General features: G+C 61.5%; 2 protein-coding genes across 2 annotated transcripts; one reads left to right on the top strand and one right to left on the bottom strand.

The window, feature by feature from the left end:
* The first annotated feature begins 3825 nt into the window (after nucleotides 1–3825).
* LOC138722351 (cathelicidin-2-like) lies at nucleotides 3826–6503 on the top strand. The gene is made up of 4 exons (XM_069860412.1): nucleotides 3826–4054; nucleotides 5436–5543; nucleotides 5636–5719; nucleotides 6357–6503. Exons 1-4 carry the CDS (start codon nucleotides 3887–3889, stop codon nucleotides 6465–6467), a joined length of 471 nt encoding a protein of 156 aa, XP_069716513.1. The 5' UTR covers nucleotides 3826–3886; the 3' UTR covers nucleotides 6468–6503.
* A 1632-nt stretch (nucleotides 6504–8135) lies between these two features.
* LOC138722350 (cathelicidin-3-like) lies at nucleotides 8136–11035 on the bottom strand. Its single transcript, XM_069860411.1, has 4 exons — nucleotides 10801–11035; nucleotides 9577–9684; nucleotides 8401–8484; nucleotides 8136–8293 (listed from the first exon to the last, which is right to left on the bottom strand). The coding sequence occupies exons 1-4, from the start codon at nucleotides 10966–10968 to the stop codon at nucleotides 8216–8218; spliced, it is 438 nt and encodes a 145-aa protein (XP_069716512.1). The 5' UTR covers nucleotides 10969–11035; the 3' UTR covers nucleotides 8136–8215.
* Between the last annotated feature and the right edge of the window lie 1273 nt (nucleotides 11036–12308).

Here is a 12308-nt window from a genome sequence, read left to right as displayed (position 1 = left end):
GTCTTTCTTGGAGTGAGGGACCCAGAACTGACCCCAGGATTCGAGGTGCGGCCTCACCAGTGAGGACAATCCCTTCCGTGCTCCTGGTGGCCACCCCAGGGCTGCTCCAAGCCAAGATGCCCTTGGCCTTCTTGGCCCCCTGGGCCCCTGCTGGCTCCTGTCCAACCAACCCCCCCAGGTCCTTCTCCTCCAGGCCCTTTCCAGCCAGCCTTCTCCTAGGCTGGAGCTGCCCAGGGTTCTTGTGCCCCAAGTTCCTGGTGGAACCTCAGCCCGTTGGTCTCAGCCCATGGATCCACCTTCTCCAGGTCCCTCTGCAGAACCTCCCACCCCTCCCGCAGCCTAAAAACTAGAAAGAAAGAGAGAACGAGGAGCTTTTTCTTCCTGTAGGAGCTGGGAAGAGGTTCTTGCTCCCAGCTCAGAGCGAGGTGGAGCGTTGACTGGATGGATCCCGAGGGTTTGGGTTGTCCCGTAGAATCCTAGAACGGTTTGGGTTGGTGGGACCTCAAAGATCATCCAGTTCCACCCTCTTCCATGAGCAGGGACACCTCCCACTGGAGCAGGGTGTTCCAAGCTCCATCCAACGTGGCCTTCAACACCTCCAGGGATGGGATCTGCCATGGGCAGGGCCACCTCCTCCTGGATCAGGGTTTCCAAGGTCCCGTCCAACGTGGCTTTGAAACTAGGAGGAGATGAAGGGAAGGGGCCTCAACGGAGGGGAGCTCAACCCTGCTGAGCTTCCAGCCTGGCCCCATCTCCACCAGGTCTGGCCGGCCCCGAGCCAAGAAAAACCCCGGCAACCTGATCCGTCGGCGCCGCCCGCGCCGGGGGCCTCGTGTTTATCCTGGAGGAGAAGCTGGAGCCGTTGAGGGGCCCCAAGTCACGAGGCGGTTTCTCCAGTGGAGACGCCGCCGTTCCTCCTAGTGTCCCTCAACCCCTCATGGCCCTGGTGGTGGGAGCTGCTCTGCTGCTGGTGGGAGCCGCCGTGGTGCCAGCGGGGCCGCCGGCTCCTCGCGCCCTGGCCCGCTCCGTCCTGGAGACCCACGGGCAGGAGCTGAAGCTTCTCAAGCTGCTGGGAGTCACCAGGACGGTAGGAGCGGGCTTGGGGGTTGGGGGTCCTCAGCTCTGAGTCCCCACCCCTGCGGAAACCGATTTCTCCACCAACGTTGAGAAGCCGGGGACGGAGGACCTCCCGCACGAGGACAGGCTGGAGGAGTTGGGGTTGTTCGACCTGGAGAAGGTTCTGGGGGAGAACTTAGAGGAGCTTCCAGGACTGAAAGGGGCTCCAGGAAAGCTGGGGAGGGGCTCTGGATCAAGGATAGGACAAGGGGGATGGTCTGAAGCTGCAAGAGGGGAGGTGGAGATGAGATCTTAAGGAGAAATGTTCTCCTGGGAGGGTGGGGAGACCCTGGAACAGGTTGACTAGAGATGATGTGGCTGCTCCATCCCTGGAGGTGTTGAAGGCCACGTTGGATGGAGCTTGGAGCAACCTGATCCAGTGGGAGGTGTCCCTGCCCATAGCAGGAGGTGGAACTGGATGAGCTTTGAGGTCCCTTCCAACCCAACCCATCCCATGGTTCCACGATTCTAACTTGATGTCAACCAGAACCCCTAGCTCCCATCCCTGGAGGTGTTGAAGGCCACGTTGGATGAGGCTTGGAGCAACCTGATCCACTGGGAGGTGTCCCTGCCCATGGCAGGAGGTGGAACTGGCTGATCCTTGAGGTCCCTTCCACCCCATCCTACGTCTCCATCTCCTCCCCCTGGCAGATGTTCGACTGGGGAACCCATTTCAGCCTCAACTTCACGGCCCGGCCGCCCCCGTGCCCCAAGAACCTCCCCGAGCACCGTGGTGCCTCCTGCCGAGCTCGGCCGCGCGGGGTAAGCATGAGGACCCCCCCAAAAAACCAGACAGAGCCGCGTCCCCAAAGTTCTCAAGGTGACTCCATCCCCAAAGTTCTCAAGGTGGCTCCGTCCCCAAAGTTCTCAAGGTGGCTCCATCCCCAAAGTTCTCAAGGTGGCTCTGTCCCCAAAGTTCTCAAGGTGGCTCCTTCGCAAAGTTCTCAAGGTGGCTCCGTCCCCAAAGTTCTCAAGGTGGCTCCATCCCCAAAGTTCTCAAGGTGGCTCTGTCCCCAGAGTTCTCAAGGTGGCTCCATCCCCAAAGTTCTCAAGGTGGCTCCGTCCCCAAAGTTCTCAAGGTGGCTCCTTCCCAAAGTTCTCAAGGTGGCTCCGTCCCCAAAGTTCTCAAGGTGGCTCCATCCCCAAAGTTCTCAAGGTGGCTCCATCCCCCAGGTCCAACGCTGCACGGCCCAGGTCTCCGTCTTCACCTTCCTCCCCGAGGTGCCCCTGTCGATGGTTGAGTGCGGCCAGGACCCGGTGAGGGCTTCATCTCCCCATCTTCTAGGGAGGGGACAGCAGCGGGGACGTCACCCCCCGCTCTCTGCTTGGTTTGGGGGGTGATGTCCAACCCTCTTTCTCCTCGCAGCAGCTCGGTGGCTCCCAGCGAGACGTCGGCACCGGCCCGGGTCGCCCAGCGTCGTGGCGGCCACCTCCGCGTCCTCGTCCCCTCGCCGTCCCGTCCCCACCGGGGCCGCCACGGGGACCTCTGTCCCCCGCGGGGCTGCAATAAAGAGATTTGGGGTGGGACGTGTGCGTGTGGGGGCTGGAGGGGGAGAGGAACCCGTCGTCCCACCGCTGAGCAACAGGGATGGCGCAGAGCTTGGGGGCACCAAGCCAACAGCCTTCCTGGTGTCACCAAGGTCCCTGCGCCTCGTCGGGGAGTGGGGATGGTCCTCAAGGTCCTGGAGAACCCACCATGGCCAGTCAAGGGGATCCCAGGGGTGGGGACGCCCTGGAAAGTGGGGCTGTGTCCCCAGATGGACCAGAAATGCCACCACCCATGCTCTCTATTGGGGTTGGGAATGGTCCTCAGGGTCCTGGAGAACCCACCATGACCAGTCAAGAGGATCCCAGGGGTGGGGACACCTTGGAAAGTGGGGCTGTGTCCCCAAAGGGGCCAGAAATGCACCTACCATGTTCCCCAGTGGGGTTGGGGGTGGTCCTCAAGGTCTTGTAGAAGCCACCATGGCCAGCCAAGGGGATCCCAGGGGTGGGGACGCCCTGGAAAGTGGGGCTGTGTCCCCAGAGGGACCAGAAATGCCACCACCCACACTCTCTATTGGGGTTGGGAATGGTCCTCAAGGTCTTGTAGACCCCACCATGGCCAGCCAAGAGGATCCCAGCGGTGGTGACACCCTGGAAAGTGGGGCTGTGTCCCCAGAGGGAGCAGGAACATCACCACCACACTTGGACCATGCTCCCTATTGGGGTTGGGGATGGTCCTCAAGGTCCTGGAGAAGCCACCATGCCAAGCTAAGAGGATCCCAGGGGTGGGGACACCCTGGAAAGTGGGGCTGTGTCCCCATAGGGAGCAGAAATGCCACCACCCATGCTCTCTATTGGGGTTGGGGGTGGTCCTCAGGGTCCTGGAGAACCCACCATGGCCAGCCAAGGGGATCCCAGGGCTGAGGACACCTTGGATATAGGGGCTGTGTCCCCAGAGGGAGCAGGAACGTCACCACCACACTTGGACCATGCTCCCTATTGGGGTTGAGGATGGTCCTCAAGGTCCTGGAGAAGCCACCATGCCAAGCTAAGAGGATCCCAGGGCTGGGGACACCTTGGAAAGTGGGGCTGTGTCCCCAAGGAGACCCAGACAAGCCCCCCCAAGGCCTCGGGCCACGCTCAGGCCCTCCCGTCCCGCGTCCCCCCCCAAGCCAACGGCCGCTCTGTGGTTCGGGGCCGGCGTTTCCGGAGGAGGCCGTTGAGGTTCCTCAAGGTTCCCGGCGGAGGGATAAAAGGGGCGCGGGCGGTGGCCCCGGGGCCGAGGATGCTGGGCTCGTGGCTGCTGGTGCTGGGGGCGCTGGGGGCCGCCTGCGCCCTCCCGGCCCCCCTCTCCTACCCGCAGGCGCTGGCTCTGGCCGTCGACTCCTACAACCAACGCCCCGAGGTGGACAAGGTCTTCCGGCTGCTCAGCTCCGACCCCGAGCCCAGCCCCGTGAGTGACCCCGACGCGGGACCCCCCACCCGCTCCTCACGCCCCGACTGCTCCTCAGCCCCAGCGCCCCCCCCGCACACACTGAGCGCCCGCCCTCACCCCCGTCCACCCCGACCTCCATCCACCCCTGACCTCTTCCACTCATGATCTCCATCCCCTCCTGACCTCCATCCACTCCTGACCCTCATCCAGTCCTGGTCCCCATCCACTCATGGACCCCGTCCACTCATGACTTTCATCCACTCCTGACCCTCATCCAGTCCTGACCCCCATCCACTCATGATCTCCATCCACTCATGACCCTCTTCCACTCCCGACCTCCATCCACTCCCAACCTTCATCCACTCATGACCCTTGTCCACCCCTGATCCCCATCCCCTCCTGACCTCCATCCTCTCCTGACCTCCATCCACTTTTGATCCCCAACCCATCACCTCATCTACTCCTATCTCCATCCACTCATGACCCTCTTCCATTCCTGACCTCCATCCACTCATGACCTCCATCCAATCCTGACCCTCATCCAATCCTGACCCTCATCCAATCCTGACCCCCATCCACTCATGACCCCCATCCACTCGTGACCCTCCTCCACTCATGACCCTCATCCACTCCTGACCCCCATCCACTTGTGATCCCCATCCACTCATGACCCTCATCCACTCCTGACCTCTATCCACTCATGACCTTCATCCACTCCTGACCCTTGTCCACTCCTGATCTCCATCCACTCATGAACCCCATCCACTCATGATCCCCATCCACTCCTGACCTCCATCCTCTCCTGACCCTCATCCACTCGTGACCCTCCTCCACTCATGACCCTCATCCACTCGTGACCCTCCTCCACTCATGACCCTCCTCCACTCATGACCCTCATCCACTCATGACCCCCATCCACTCATGATCCCCATCCGATCATGATCCCCATCCACTCATGACCCTCATCCACTCATGACCCTCATCCACTCCTGACCTCTATCCACTCATGACCCTCATCCTCTCCTGATCTCCATCCTCTCATGACCCTCATCCTCTCCTGACCCTCATCCAGTCCTGGTCCCCATCCACTCATGGACCCCATCCACTCATGACCTCCATCCACTTGTGATCCCCAACCCATCACCCTATCCACCCATGACCTCCATCCACTCATGATCTCCATCCACTCCTGACCTCCATCCACTCCTGATCTCCATCCACTCATGACCCTCATCCCCTCATGACCCCCATCCACTCCCGACCTCCATCCACTCATGACCCTCATCCCCTCATGACCCTCTTCCACTACTGATCCCCATCTACTCACGACCCTCATCCCCTCCTGCCCTCGTCCACCCCTGCCCCCACCCCCTCCCGCCCCCCCACTGGTGCCCCCCAGGACGTCGAGATGACCACCTTGAGGACCCTCAACTTCAGCCTCATGGAGACCGAGTGTGGCCCGAGCGCCCGCGCCAACCCCGACGACTGCGACTTCAAGGAGAACGGGGTGAGGAGAAGAACGGAGTGGGATGGAGGAGACCCCAGGGAGGTCCCGGGTGTCCCCACCTGAGGTGACCCCACATCTCCTCCCCACCCCAGGTCATCAAGGATTGCTCGGGGCCCGTGCTGTTCCTCCAGAGCACCCCGGAGATCGACCTGCGCTGCGTGGATGCCTCCTCAGATGTGAGTCGGGCTCCAGCACCTGGGGACCAGGGGGGAAGGTCCTCCAGGGGTCCTGGGAGCTGGGACGTGGGTGTGGGGTCCACCAAGGGTCCTGGGAGCTGGGACGTGGGTGTGGGATCCACCAAGGGTCATGGGAGCTGGGACATGGGTGTGGGGTCCACCAAGGGTCCTGGGAGCAGGGATGTGGGTGGAAGGTCCTGCAAGGGTCCTGGGAGCAGGGATATTCCTGGGCATGGAATCTCAGGTGTGAGGTCCTGGATGGAGTCCTGGATGGGTTCTTTGATGGTCCCTGGGCCTGGAATCCCAGATATGAGGTCCTGGATGGAGTCCTGGATGGGTTCCTTGATGGTTCCTGGGCCTGGAATCCCAGATGTGAGGTCCTGGATGGGTTCCTTGATGGTTCCTGTGCCTGGAATCCCAGATATGAGGTCCTGGATGGGGTTCTGGATGGGTTCCTTGATGGTTCCTGGGCAAGGAATCCCAGATGTGAGGTCCTGGATGGGGTTCTGGATGGGTTCCTTGATGGTTCCTGGGCCTGGAATCCCAGATGTGAGATCCTGGATGGGGTCCTGGGTGGAATTCTGGATGGGGTACAGGGTCTCCAGAAGCCTCCCTGACCTCGTTGTCCCTCCGGCAGCCGGTTCTCGTCCAGCGAGGCCGTTTCGGACGCTTCCTGGGCAAGATCCGGCGTTTTCGGCCCAGGATCAAGTTCAACTTCCACGCCCACGGCTACGTCGGCCTGGGCTGAGCCAATAAAGAGGCCACCGGTGGCCAAAGAGTGTGAGATGTGGCCTCCTTCCTGCTCCTTGGGTGTTGGGGTAGGGGGAAACTGAGGCAGGAGCCAAGTGGGGGCCTCTCCTCACGCCCATCATCATCTCCATGGGCGGTCTTGGACACCACAACCTTGCGGATCAAGGGATCGCATGGGGGGGTTGGTGTCTCCACCCCGAAAGAAGCTTCATGGAATGGGTTGGGTTGGAAGGGACCTCAAAGAGCATCCAGTCCCAACCCTCCCACTGGATCAGGGGCTCCAAGCTCCATCCAACGTGGCCTTCAACACCTCCAGGGATGGGGCAGCCACAGCTTCTCTGGACAACCTGTTCCAGGGCCTCCCCACCCTCCCAGGAGAACGTTTCTCCCCAAGCTCTCATCTAAACTTCTCCTCTCTTTGGTTAAACCCAACACCCCTTGTCCTACCACACCAGGTCCTGCTAAAAACCTCGTCCCTGGCTTTCATAGAAGCCCCTTCAGGTTCTGGAAGGTCTCTCTAAGGTCTCCTCAGAGCCTTCTCTTCTCCTGAACATCCCAACTCTCTCAGCCTGTCCTCGTCCGGGAGGTTCTCCAGCCCTCGCATCATCCTTGGAGCCTCCTCTGGCCCCGTTCCAGCAGCTCCATCTCCTTCTCCTGCTGAGGATTCCAGAGCTGGCCCCAACCCTCCAGCTGAGGTCTCCCCGAGAGGAGCAGAGGGGACAATCCCCTCCCTCCCTGCTGCCCACGCTGCTCTGGATGCAGCCCAGGACACGGGGGGTTTCATGTTGAGCTCACATGGAGCTTCTCCCCCCAGGGCCCCGAGTCCTTCTCCTCAGGGCTGCTCTCCAGCCCATCACCCCCAGCCTGGATTGAAACCATGGACTGACCCAACCCAGGGGTAGGACCTTCCCTTGGCCTGGTTGACCCTCCTGAGGGTCTCCCAGCCCCACTGCTCCAGCTTGTCCAGGTCCCTCTAGGTGACATCCCATCCTTTCCCTGTGGGAACTGCCCCTCTCAGCTCGGTGTCCTCTCCAACCTTGCTGAGGTGCCCTCAATCCCATCATCATTGTCGTCAATGAAGAGACCCTGCTCCCCATATGGACCCCTGAGGGCCACAGCTTCTCACTGATCTCCATCTGGACGTTGAGCCATTGACCCTTTGGGTGCAACCATCCAACTCTTCACCCACTGAAGAGTCCACCCATCAAATCCATCTCAAATTTAGAGAGAAGGATGGAGACCACCTCAAACCAACTCGTTCCCATGATTCCCATCCCCACCATCTCCGCCACCTCGTTGTCCCCGTGGTGGTTTTGTCCCCCCAAGACCGGTGGTGAGACCACAGGGAAGGATCTGGGGGAGACACCGAGGCCACGAGTCCCTCATGGAGCTGCAGGAGAAGCAAGGGACAGGGGAGGTGACCCAGTGGGAGGTGTCCCTGCCCATGGCAGGAGGTTGGATCTGGATGGACTTTGAGGTCCCTTCCAACCCAACCCATTCCAGGACTCTGCGTCCCCTCCTGTCACCTCCAGGAGAAGGCCCTGAGGTGATGTCCAACCAGACCTCACTCCCCTCGACCCCGAGACCTTCATCCCTCAGCATCACCTCCATCCCACGTGTCCCCAGCGGGGTGGCAGTGGCAGAAGAAGGCACAGAGGAGCTGGGAAGCAGCTTTATTCAGGAATGGGGGGGGACAGGGGGACATCAAAGCCAAGGTCTCCAAGATGACGGCTCCTCGAGAAGGTTTCACCCCTTCCTCTTGATGGAGTTGAAGATGCTGAAGGCCACGGTCAGCAGCGGCCAGAAGCGCTTGACACGGACGGGCTGCGAGGAGAGAAGGCGCCGTGGGGTGGGGGGACCACGAGGACCTCCCCATCTGCTCCTCTCCAGGTTTTGGGGTTCCACCACCCCCCTAGGATCCCTCAACTCACGTCCACGGTGGAGTCCACGCAGGTGACACTGACCCTGGTGGAGCCGCCACGCTGGGGCACGGGCGCCGAGCACTCCTTGATGACCTGCAGGACGGTCAAGGTGAGCTACGGGGACACCCTGGGGACACGGGTGGGTGTCCTCAGAGCAGGGACCTCAGGGGAGGAGGGACACGCAGCAGGACTGGCCAGGTGAACGTTCTCCAGGGTGGAAAAGAGGTTGGGTGGAGGGCCCAGAGAGTGGTGGGAGGTGGAGTTCCCTCCAGCTGGAGGCCAGTGACAAGTGGTGTCCCCAGGGCTCAGGGCTGGGTCCAGCCCTGCTCAGGGTCTTCATCAACGACCTGGATGGAGGCCTCGAGGGCCCCCTGAGCAAGTTTGGGGGTGACACTGAGCTGGGTGGGAGCTGGATCTGCTGGAGGGTCGGGAGGCTCCAAAGGGACCTGAACAGGCTGGATCCATGGGCTGAGACCAACGGGCTGAGGTTCCACCAGGAACTTGGGGCACAAGAACCCTGGGCAGCTCCAGCCTAGGAGAAGGCTGGCTGGAAAGGGCCTGGAGGAGAAGGACCTGGGGGGGTTGGTTGGACAGGAGCCAGCAGGGGCCCAGGGGGCCAAGAAGGCCAAGGGCATCTTGGCTTGGAGCAGAGCCGGCGTGGCCAGCAGGAGAAGCACAGGGATTGTCCCCATGGACTTGGTGAGGCCACAGCTCGAATCCTGGGGTCAGTGCTGGGTCCCTCACTCCAAGAAAGACCTTGAGGGGCTGGAGAACGTCTGGAGAAGGGAACGGAGCTGGGGAGGGGCTGGAGAACAAGAGGATCATGTGAGGAGCCTGGGGTGGTTCCACCTGGAGAAGAGGAGGCTGAGGGGAGACCTCATTGCTCTCTGCAACTCCCTGAGAGGAGGTTGTGGAGAGGAGGGAGCTGGGCTCTTCTCCCAAGGGACAGGGGACAAGGGGCAATGGCCTCAAGCTCCTCCAGGCTGGACATCTAGAAAGAATCTTTCCTGGAAAGGGTGACTGGTCCCTGTCGGAGGCTGCCCAGGGAGGGGGTTGAGTCCCCTTCCCTGGAGGGGTTTAAGGGCCGGGTGGCCGAGGTGCTGAGGGACACGGGTCAGTGATTGGTGGGGATGGTTGGACTCCATGATCCCGTGATTCTAGGATTCTGGGATTCGAGGTTCTCACCCCGTCCTCCTTGAACTCGCAGGCGTCGGGACGGGCGGGTGACCGCGCTGGGCATTGAGTCTCCATGAGGGTGAAGTTGAGGTTCTGCAGGGAGCTGAGCTGGACATCCTGCGGGGACAGGGATGAGGAGAACGTGGTGGAACCCACCAGCGGGAGGTGCCACCCATCGCTCAGCGCCTGCAGCCAATGTAGGAGAGGAGACCTCACCCCAAATCCCACCCCGTACACGGGTTCTGGCCACCTCTCGATGTCCCCATGGGGACACAAGGGACGTGGGGGTGTCTCCAAGTGGTGGCACTCACCGGGGTGGGCTCGGGAGTGGATGGAGGTCGGGAGTTGAAGAGGGTCACGAGTGGATGAGGGTTATGAGTGGATGGAGTTCATGAGTGGTTGGGGGTCATGAGTGGATGGAGGTCAGGAGTGGATGGAGGTCAGGATTGGATGAGGGTCATGAGTGGATGGAGATCAGGAGTGGACAAGGGTCAGTAGTGGATGAAGGTCATGAGTGGATAGAGGTCAGGAGTGGATGGAGATCATGAGTGGATGGGGATCAGGACTGGATGAGGGTCAGGAGTGGAGGAGGGTCAGGAGTGGATGGGGATCATGAGTGGATGAGGGTCACGAGTGGATGAGGGTCACGAGTGGATGGGGTTCATGAGTGGATGGAGATCAGGAGTGGATGAGGGTCAGGAGTGGATGGGGGTCAGGAGTGGATGGGGATCATGAGTGGATGAGGGTCACGAGTGGATGAGGGTCACGAGTGGATGGGGTTCATGAGTGGATGGAGATCAGGAGTGGACAAAGGTCAGGAGTGGATGAAGGTCATGAGTGGATGGGGACCAGGACTGGATGAGGGTCATGGGTGGATGGAGGTCAGGGGTGGATGGAGGTCAGGAGGGGATGGAGGTCAGGAGTGGAAGAGGGTCATGAGTGGATGGAGATCATGAGTGGATGGGGGTCAGGACTGGATGAGGGTCAGGAGTGGATGAAAGTCATGAGTGGACGGGGTCCATGAGTGGATGGGGACCAGGACTGGATGAGGGTCAGGAGTGGATGGAGGTCAGGAGGGGATGGAGATCATGAGTGGAAGAGGTCAGGGGTGGATGGAGGTCGGGGTGGACGGGGGTGAGGGCGGGCGCTCAGTGTGTGCGGGGGGGTCGCTGGGGCTGAGGAGCAGTCGGGGCGTGAGGAGCGGGTGGGGGGTCCCGCGTCGGGGTCACTCACGGGGCTGGGCTCGGGGTCGGAGCTGAGCAGCCGGAAGACCTTGTCCACCTCGGGGCGTTGGTTGTAGGAGTCGACGGCCAGAGCCAGCGCCTGCGGGTAGGAGAGGGGGGCCGGGAGGGCGCAGGCGGCCCCCAGCGCCCCCAGCACCAGCAGCCACGAGCCCAGCATCCTCGGCCCCGGGGCCACCGCCCGCGCCCCTTTTATCCCTCCGCCGGGAACCTTGAGGAACCTCAACGGCCTCCTCCGGAAACGCCGGCCCCGAACCACAGAGCGGCCGTTGGCTTGGGGGGGGACGCGGGACGGGAGGGCCTGAGCGTGGCCCGAGGCCTTGGGGGGGCTTGTCTGGGTCTCCTTGGGGACACAGCCCCACTTTCCAGGGTGTCCCCAGCCCTGGGATCCTCTTAGCTTGGCATGGTGGCTTCTCCAGGACCTTGAGGACCATCCCCAACCCCAATAGGGAGCTTGCTCCAAGTGTGGTGGTGGCATTTCTGCTCCCTCTGGGGACACAGCCCCACTTTCCAAGGTGTCCCCAGCCCTGGGATCCTCTTCACTGGCCATGGTGGGTTCTCCAGGACCCTGAGGACCACCCCCAACCCCAATAGAGAGCATGGGTGGTGGCATTTCTGCTCCCTATGGGGACACAGCCCCACTTTCCAGGGTGTCCCCAGCCCTGGGATCCTCTTAGCTTGGCATGGTGGCTTCTCCAGGACCTTGAGGACCATCCTCAACCCCAATAGGGAGCATGGTCCAAGTGTGGTGGTGACATTCCTGCTCCCTCTGGGGACACAGCCCCTATATCCAAGGTGTCCTCAGCCCTGGGATCCCCTTGGCTGGCCATGGTGGGTTCTCCAGGACCCTGAGGACCACCCCCAACCCCAATAGAGAGCATGGGTGGTGGCATTTCTGCTCCCTATGGGGACACAGCCCCACTTTCCAAGGTGTCCCCAGCCCTGGGATCCTCTTAGCTTGGCATGGTGGCTTCTACAGGACCTTGAGGACCATCCCCAACCCCAATAGGGAGCATGGTCCAAGTGTGGTGGTGACATTCCTGCTCCCTCTGGGGACACAGCCCCTATATCCAAGGTGTCCTCAGCCCTGGGATCCTCTTCACTGGCCATGGTGGGTTCTCCAGGACCCTGAGGACCACCCCCAACCCCAATAGAGAGCATGGGTGGTGGCATTTCTGCTCCCTATGGGGACACAGCCCCACTTTCCAGGGTGTCCCCAGCCCTGGGATCCTCTTAGCTTGGCATGGTGGCTTCTCCAGGACCTTGAGGACCATCCCCAACCCCAATAGGGAGCTTGCTCCAAGTGTGGTGGTGGCATTTCTGCTCCCTCTGGGGACACAGCCCCACTTTCCAAGGTGTCCCCAGCCCTGGGATCCCCTTGGCTGGCCATGGTGGGGTTCTACAAGACCTTGAGGACCATCCCCAACCCCACTGGGGAACATGGTAGGTGGCATTTCTGGCCCCTTTGGGGACACGGCCCCACTTTCCAAGGTGTCCTCA

This window comes from Phaenicophaeus curvirostris, chromosome 6 (genome assembly GCF_032191515.1).
Source record: "Phaenicophaeus curvirostris isolate KB17595 chromosome 6, BPBGC_Pcur_1.0, whole genome shotgun sequence".
NCBI classification, from domain to species: Eukaryota; Metazoa; Chordata; class Aves; order Cuculiformes; family Cuculidae; genus Phaenicophaeus; species Phaenicophaeus curvirostris.
This window is presented reverse-complemented; position numbering and strand designations above follow the sequence as displayed.

Bases quoted from the DNA above. Each gene is read 5' to 3' on its own strand.
- LOC138722351 (XM_069860412.1), top strand. From the start codon at position 3,887: ATGCTGGGCTCGTGGCTGCTGGTGCTGGGGGCGCTGGGGGCCGCCTGC. The intron at 4,055-5,435 runs GTGAGTGACCCC...GGTGCCCCCCAG, and splicing joins CCGACCCCGAGCCCAGCCCC to GACGTCGAGATGACCACCTT. The intron at 5,720-6,356 runs GTGAGTCGGGCT...TCCCTCCGGCAG, and splicing joins GCGTGGATGCCTCCTCAGAT to CCGGTTCTCGTCCAGCGAGG.
- LOC138722350 (XM_069860411.1), bottom strand. From the start codon at position 10,968: ATGCTGGGCTCGTGGCTGCTGGTGCTGGGGGCGCTGGGGGCCGCCTGC. The intron at 9,685-10,800 runs GTGAGTGACCCC...CTGTCCCCGCAG, and splicing joins CCGACCCCGAGCCCAGCCCC to GATGTCCAGCTCAGCTCCCT. The intron at 8,485-9,576 runs GTGAGAACCTCG...ACCGTCCTGCAG, and splicing joins GCGAGTTCAAGGAGGACGGG to GTCATCAAGGAGTGCTCGGC.